At 38.2% G+C, this 8,492-nt stretch overlaps 1 protein-coding gene across 1 annotated transcript; it reads left to right on the top strand.

Annotated features, from left to right (window-relative positions):
- Positions 1 to 247: 247 nt before the first annotated feature.
- Positions 248 to 7,666, top strand: LOC141819147 (protein phosphatase 2C 32). Its single transcript, XM_074706501.1, has 4 exons — positions 248 to 3,099; positions 5,509 to 5,622; positions 6,517 to 6,781; positions 7,382 to 7,666. Exons 1-4 carry the CDS (start codon positions 721 to 723, stop codon positions 7,495 to 7,497), a joined length of 2,874 nt encoding a protein of 957 aa, XP_074562602.1. The 5' UTR covers positions 248 to 720; the 3' UTR covers positions 7,498 to 7,666.
- The last annotated feature ends 826 nt before the right edge of the window (positions 7,667 to 8,492 follow it).

The raw sequence follows: 8,492 nt of genomic DNA, 5'->3' as shown, positions 1-8,492 counted from the left end.
AGATGATAATTGAAAAATAAAGCCCGCTTACTTTGTCATCCTGAGACCTGAGGGAGTGGAGAAAGTAGACAACTTAATTTAAATCCATTTCATGGTCATAATCATGACGGTGACCATGATGATGTGATGATCAAATTCCATGCCATTAGCTTTTTTTTATAGATATATATTTGACTCGAAGGGGGAAGCAAATGCAAATGGGACAAAGTCACAAAGGCCAACAACACCCAAATGCAATGCCATGTAATATAAGCAATGTGTTCAACCTCTCCATTCCCATCCCCCCAAATTCAATTCCTCTCTCTTCTCTCTCAATCTCAACCCGACAACCCCTCAAGTTTAAGCAGCACCCTTGAGCTCCTCCTCTGGCAGCTCAGATCTGTCGTTTTCCAAGAGATGAGCTGATGAGCTCTCCATTTCGCTAATTGCTTTGTTGTTTATTAGCGTATTTTGGATTAAAGATCGCATCTTGAGGGATCCATATGGGAGCATTTGGATCCTCCTGAAGCCATAGCCGTCGTCTTCCCTATGATGCGAGCTCGCCAAGGGCGGAGTGGTAGGGTTGAGTGGTGCTTCGGCTTCTTGCGTTCACGGGGTTCCACGCTCAGCTTGTTCTTTCTCTACCTGCTCATGGTGCAGGGCCATGGAATTGGAAACCCTCCGCTCCATATGTCTCACCTCAAGGTTCGTGCTTTGATGCTCTTGTAGTGCTGCGCTCCGATGGGGAATGGCACGTCTCGAGCCGTTGGCTGCTTCGTTCCCTCAGGGGTCGCCAAGGATGGGGTCGATCTGGACCTCCTTGAGCCCTTAGACGAAGGCCTGGGCCACTCCTTCTGCTACGTGAGGCCGGTGATTGGGGATTCTCCGGCTATAACGCCCTCAAACTCCGACAGGTACACTGTGGTTTCGAACACTCTTGATTCCGACACGCGCAGTGCTTCTTTCAGGCAGGAGATTGCAGAAGAGTCGCAGAGGGCGAGCAAGAATTCTTCTGAAACCACCTTTCGGACCATATCGGGGGCCTCAGTCAGTGCCAATACCTCCACCGCTCGAACCGGTAACCCTAATGTGCTCATCTCCAACGATACGCAAGAGCCGGCTGCTTCATTTGAGAGCACCGCTTCATTTGCCTCTGTCCCTCTCCAGCCACTGCCTCGTGGATCAGGGCCTCTGAATGCTTTTATGTCAGGGCCTTTGGGGAGGGGATTCGCCTCGGGGCCATTGGAGAGAGGGGCAAGTCTTATGTCTGGGCCATTGGACAAGGGTTTCTTCATGTCCGGGCCGCTTGACTCAGCTGATACAAGTAGCTTCTCTGCTCCTCTTGGTCATGGCCGGGGAAAGACGAGATTTAGCCAACTTGTGAGGAGCATGAGCAGACCTATGACAAGTGCGCTTTCAAAAACTTTTATGAGGCGTCAGCGTGGCTCTGGTTGGATCCACCGGTTCCTCTTGCATCCCATGTCCCATCTAGTGTGGCATTCTAAGGACACAAAACCACAATCTGATCCTTCACGAAACTGTTTGGAAGCTGGTACCTCCGAACCTGAGTATTGCAGCAGCCGCAACTTGCAATGGGCTCATGGCAAGGCTGGGGAGGACAGGGTTCATGTTGTCCTTTCCGAAGAGCAAGGGTGGTTGTTTGTTGGAATCTATGATGGTTTCAGTGGTCCTGACGCACCCGATTTTTTGATGAATAACCTTTATAAAGCTGTAGATAAAGAATTGGAGGGACTTCTATGGTATTATGAAGACAAATCAGGTCATATTGTTTCATCATCTGATCTTACTGAAAATGATGCTTCTAAGATTTCTTCTGGTGTTGTAAAACAAGAATCTCTTTCTTCAGACTTGCAACAAGGTGAATTGTGGAATTCTGGGTCAGTTAATTTATCTTTTGGAAACCAATGTGAGGAAGGAGTTGCACTTGACCCATCCCATGAAGAAAATTTTCAATTAGAATCTTCCATGGGTGACAATTTGGGTAAGCAATCAAGCATGGGTGACCCAACTTCGGAAGGAGGAGTTGAAGACAACAAGTTGTGGTGTGAAATTCCTCGTGACTGCAATTCATACAGGGATGATGGAAATCTGGCCGCTGGGTGTCATGCTGATGTACCCCATAAGAAAACATCCTGCATCTCAGAAATCAAATCAGAAAGTAGATGTAGAAAAAGCAAACGCCTTTATGAGCTTCTTCAGATGGAACTTCTTGAGGACCATGGCAAAGACTCTTACCTGTCATCAGGTAATGCCACTGCCAGAAGTGGTTCCTGGGATTTGCAGCTTAGTGCCCCTGGGGACTTTGGTATTAGTAGCAGAGAAATCTCCTCACCAATACAACCAGTTCTTCATTCATCCAGCACCAAGAGGGAAAGTTTAAGGCTAGGGGAAGAACTTGTTGGAATACAAGAGAGTAATGCTGTAGTTAGCAGCAGTTCAAAAGAATCAAAGCAAAAATATGTGGTATCATTTTCTGCTGTAGGACAAAAACAGATGATGAGAGTGTCATTATTTGGAACAAGGTTAAGGAAAATGTACAGAAAGCATAAATTCTCACACAGGAAACTTTTCTCTTGGAGCTACTATGGGAATAGAAATCCATCTAATCTTGATGATAGAGTAGATAATTCATCGGTGATTATCAGACGGTGTAAATCAGGGCCAGTGGACCATGATGCAGTACTGAAGGCTATGACACGGGCACTGGAAGCCACAGAAGAGGCTTTTGTGGATATGGTAGAGAAGGCACTAGATAGAAACCCAGAGCTCGCACTGATGGGGTCATGTGTCCTTGTCATGTTAATGAAGGACCAGGATGTGTATGTGATGAATCTTGGAGATAGTCGTGTTATTCTTGCACAGGATAGACTAAATGATGTCTACAATGCACAAACTGTTACAATAGAAGATGCAAGACATCAAAACAGTATTAGAGATTCTCTTGTCCATATGGAGTTAGACAGGATATCAGAGGAATCTCCAATGCATAATCCTAAAGCACAGCTTTGTAACAGTAATAAGACCCGGGAATTATCTCTTTGTAGCCTAAAAATGAGGGCTGTTCAGCTCTCTTCTGACCACAGTACAAGCATTGAGGAGGTATGAGCCAGACACAAGTTTTAACCCACCTTGTAGAGAATTCTGAATAGACAGTTTGTGTGCTTGAATTTGCATATGAGAAGGTGCTTGGTGAGGAAGATTTATGCAAAAAAAAAAAAAACTTACTCTGTGGTGGTGCTTAGGTTATCTAAACTAATGCTATAAATTTATCAAAATAGTTGTTCTATTATAAATTGCAAGTTTCCAAGAACTGAAGTACATTATGTAGTTCTTGATTGTGTTTCATTCTCCTACGCCTTTATGGTAGTGTAGAAACTACAACTTATAGAAGCTGATAGGCTCCCAAATCTTTAACGGTAAACTTGGATTTAATTAAAGGAATAGTCATTTATATCTCCATTTATCATGAATCTCAAGGATAAAGTTTAGATACTTTTATCTGCAATATCTGCAGGATAGTTCTATTTTCTTTATTTTAGATGGATGTATGAACACAATCCATTATCCACAAATTTAGGGAGCATTTGTTCTGTAAAGATATCCTGATTAGGGTAGTGTTCCGTACCCACAATATGTAGTTGATGCCAACCTTACTAGGATCGATGTACTGTGATCTGTGCATGCAATTTCAGGTTGGAATTACATAACTAGGTAGGATTGTTCTGTTCCATTAAGAGATTATCATGGCTCCTTGTTCCCTTAATGCTTTATGATATGCAACTCAGTGTACTTTTCCGTAGGAGGGATATTAGATAATTTACAAGAAACCTTAGATTTTGGAGCCCAAATTGGATACCTCTAGTGAACATATACTCAACTACTGTTGAATAGTATAAGAACCTATCCTGACTCCTAAGGAAACAAAGGTCAAGTTAAAAAAGGTGAGAAGAGAAAAGAATCTAATGTTCACTTGTAAGATATGAAGAAAAGGAAAGGAGCTAAGTTTAAGACCAGTAAATACATGAATAACTAGCATGCTAATGGCTAAGAATCCAAATTTGTTGGATCATTCATTTTGCACGAGCCATTCTTCTTAAACTCTTCCCCGACCTTGGATACTTAGTATGTTTTTTGTTTGGTTGGCTTGCTAAAAGTTGAACATTGATGATGTCTGTGTAGTGTCTAGGGCATGGTCATGCAACGAAATTTCCCTTCCAAGTATGGTACAGATTTATTGTGCATAATCTTCTTCCTTCTTGCATCATGGGCATGATTGGACTAGACCGAGTGGGCATATATATATTTTGAGCTATTGTGCAAGCAAAGGCAGGAAAACAAGTCGGGAGATGCAAATCATGCAATCTTTCACTCTCCACTTGTTTGTTTGAGTTTTCATTTTGTCTATATCCTATAGCATGGATGAATAAGAGGTTCCACTATGGTCTGTTCAAATTCATATATTTTGGTCTTTGAGGTGGGAATGGATGGCAAGGCCTATTTGCTGAGATATAGAATGCATCTTACTCACTTTTGGTGGAGAGTTATTCAAGAGGTTTGATGCAGTTAGGATTAGTAAATTTAGCCAACCTACCCTAGCTAAAGTAAGCTTGGGAAGTGACCGTTTGACCTAGTGATTCATTAGCTGATCTATAACATGAATCTCACTCAACATTTGAGTGGGAGTGAGAATTGACATGTTAGGTTAGGATTGGAAATTTGCATCATGTCATAAATGAGTCGTGTAATTAATGTCAGTCAATATAAAATAGCTAGGTCTAAGATTAATTAAAATCTCAAAAGTATTAAATTATATTGTATTAAAAAGTTATTGTATTTTTTAAAATTTATTCACTTTGTAAATAGGTCAATTCATGTCATACAATTTTATATACTCAGGTATCATGTCACTTTCATCATGTGTCTCTGTCAATGATATTTCAAGCTGAGTAGCTTTAGCATTGTTATCCAGGCATATCTAATATTTAAGGGATGGCTTCTCTTCATCAATAAATCATTTGTGTGTCCATTACAACCAATGTTTGTCCTAAGCTTGGAATTGAATTATTCTATGATAGCCATTCTAAAATTATATCAACAACTTTATGAATAAGAATAGGAATCTTACAGACTTTGAGTTGATGGCATTAATATTCACATAGACAACCCCAAATAGTTGGAATTCACATGTTGTGGTTGTTGTATGTTTTAGTATGTTTAACACAAGGATGCAAACTTGGATAGTTTATATTCCTGGTGATACTGCATGAATTATAATTTTATGAGTGCTAGGAGGGCTAATTTAATGAAAAAAGTTGAATTGAGCAAAAGCACATTCTCCATAATAATACAGGAAAACATATTTCTTCCTGTAGCTTGCCACTTGATAGTTTTGTCCCTGCTAAACATTTAATGAATTTCACTACAAGAAACTTTACATCATTAGGCATTTTCAACGGAATTGCATACTTATCATCTCAGTTAACTGATCTTTTCAGCTTAATCTTGCAGGAGGTTTTGAGAATTAAAGCAGAACATCATGATGATGCTCAAGCTGTCTTCAATGATAGAGTAAAAGGCCAGTTAAAAGTTACAAGAGCATTTGGAGCGGAATTTCTGAAGAAGGTCATCTCTCATATTTCATATTTAAATTGTGAACAACTTTTCATCTTTTTGCCATCTTGTTAGTTAACATTGGTACCTACATGTTTTTTTAAGTAAATGAGTATTCCTAGTTTAACTTGGCCCAAGATGCATTCACACTTTTGGTCATTTTTCCTTCGAAATGCAATTCTGTGAGATCTGTAAAATCAGAAAATTATCTCATGGAAAAAGCTTTTTATTTCAAAAATCTTATTCTGCACCGATATTGAGTTGGTATGATAATGAGTTTACTTAGGATTACTATTAATCTTGAAATGGTCATCTCCAAGTTTGATTGCTACTGCAAAAGCTGAGGGCATTAAGCTATTAACTGATTAGCATTGATCCACATGAATGATAAGTAAGGATTTGTACTATCTTTTTGCAAGTATTTTGATTGACTAATGCATCTATTATAATTCGAATGCCTTAATTATGATTCATTCGGGTACACACATTAACTCTCCATAACATGGTGCTTTGGATTGCTGGCCATCTGCATTGATAATATTCACATGTGTATTCATTTTGAAGTGATGGGTGTCAAAAATATATTTTTTTCTTCTATACTTCTATCTATTTTTTCTAGTTGTGATAATCAAATTCTTTGAAACCTGATGCTTCCATATGCTGTTTTTTTTATTAGTAGTGGTGTAGGATCATCTATATAATCCACTTTCTTTAATAATGTAGTTATATATAAGATTTAAATACCATCAATTGATTTGAGGTGCAAGTGCTAATAAAATGTTATGAGCAAAATATGATAGAACGTGTGCTGCAGTGGGTACACAAACTACTATTTCAATCTGTTGATTAAATCACCTATATTTGCTGGAAACATCTATATTAATTTTGATTGTACTACTGATACAGCCAAAATTGAACCAAGCTCTGCTAGAAATGTTCAGAGTTGACTACATTGGAGACTTGCCATACATTAGTTGCACTCCGTCTGTTCTTCACCATCATCTCTGCTCAAGTGATCGATTTTTAGTCCTCTCATCTGATGGGCTTTACCAGTATTTCAGCAATGAAGAGGTAGTGTCACATATTACTTGGTTTATGGAAAATGCACCAGATGGGGACCCTGCACAATACCTCATTGCTGAACTGCTAATCCGTGCTGCTAAAAAGAATGGTCAGTCAGTCATCAATCATTATGTTTATAATCTGTGAATGTCAAGCATATGCGTCCACATTTCCCTTTGAGTTTCTTTCGGATTTGACCATTGCACTAGGACAGTCAGCATGAAATAGCACTAGTTCATTCAGTTCGTGTAGGTTATTTCAGGATTTGTTCATCTGAACATTATGAATGTTGGGTATTAATACTGTTAGATGTAACCACATACAATAAAGTTTTGAACTTTAAAATTGTCATTTATGATTCATTTTGAAAAGGTTGGTATCGTTTTCAATCTCTTAGGTTGTGCAGTCTTACTGATAGGCAAATAAAATGAGTAATGTTTATCAGACAAAAATGTGCTTTGCCCACCATCGCATATGAAACTGTCTAAACATTCTCAAGATCTTTGTTGTAGCCTTAGTAACTCAATAGAAGTGATTGCCTCAGTAACACAACACCTTTCGAGGTTTCTCTTCCGTTCTCTTTCCTAGGTAGGGTTATCTATTTCCTAGCCAAGTATCTCCACTTCTGGTGCTAAATCCTAACTACTATCCAACTTAGATATGCATACGTACTGATTCATATAATGGTCTTTGTGATGTTGCATTGCAGGCATGGACTTCCATGAATTGCTGGATATTCCTCAAGGGGACCGTCGTAAGTACCACGATGATGTTTCTGTCATGGTGGTTTCCTTGGAAGGAAGGATTTGGAGATCATCCAGTTGATTATTGTCTTTAGCAAGCTGTTTGCCTTGTAACCTCGTTTCTAACAAATTACAATCATCAAAGGCATCCTTGTTGTGTATTTGTGCAATGGCTCTCGCTCCTTGGATGATGAACTGGTCAAAAAATTTGAAGCCTTTGAGAAGAAAAATAATCAAAACCGACCAGGATAATGCAGGCAGATTTCTAATTATTTGGCAATCATTTAAATGATCGCATCACGTTACTTGGTTCCATTTAAGATCTTTCATCGCCATATGATGAGGTTTCATTTGAAGTTTCAGAATGCAATGTCATAATATTATCATTCGTACCTTTGCGACAAATAATCAAGGTAAAATTCTTAAAGGATGCTCTTGGTTTCATTTATTTTCAACGAACACACTACAATTTTTTATTTATTAAGAGGATGCCCTATGCTCATAGGAAATATAAAAGACAGAAAATCCAAAAAGCATTTTTTTATTCCTATTATTAAAAAAGTTTTTTTAATTATTAAAATAATTTTCATTCATAATTTAATATTCTAAATGTTTTTGGGCACTCTACAAGAAAGTATTATCATTTTGGAGATATTATATACAAAGCAGCACCATTTGCAATTGTTTTGTATAAAATAGCACCATTAAATATCGTCACTTAGGAGATGTTTTGTATCAAACAATACCACCTCATAGTTATTTTGTAGAAAACAGCATCACCTTAGAGTTGTTTAGTATAAAGTGGTGGTATTTTGTATAAAACAATTTTAAAGTGGTATTGTTTTGTACAAAGCAATTATAAGATGGTGTTGCTTTATACAAAATAGCTCCATCCTTGTTGGTTCATATTTTTGTGGTCAGACCACTTAAGAGCAAAGATGCACTCAGGTATGAAATAAAGGGTGGAAAAACTTTTAATAAAATTTAAGAGAGGGATATTATATAAATAAAAAAGACATCTTTTGATTTTTTTTTTGTCAATCTTTAATACACTTGTTAGATTCTATTCCACTTGAG

Source organism: Curcuma longa, unplaced genomic scaffold (genome assembly GCF_044706935.1).
Source record: "Curcuma longa cultivar G26 ecotype Majalengka, Jawa Barat unplaced genomic scaffold, ITB_CL_G26_1.1 contig_27929, whole genome shotgun sequence".
Lineage (NCBI taxonomy): Eukaryota > Viridiplantae > Streptophyta > Magnoliopsida > Zingiberales > Zingiberaceae > Curcuma > Curcuma longa.
This window is presented reverse-complemented; position numbering and strand designations above follow the sequence as displayed.

Bases quoted from the DNA above. Each gene is read 5' to 3' on its own strand.
- LOC141819147 (XM_074706501.1), top strand. From the start codon at position 721: ATGGGGAATGGCACGTCTCGAGCCGTTGGCTGCTTCGTTCCCTCAGGG. The intron at 3,100-5,508 runs GTATGAGCCAGA...TTAATCTTGCAG, and splicing joins ACAGTACAAGCATTGAGGAG to GAGGTTTTGAGAATTAAAGC. The intron at 6,782-7,381 runs GTCAGTCAGTCA...GTTGCATTGCAG, and splicing joins CCGTGCTGCTAAAAAGAATG to GCATGGACTTCCATGAATTG.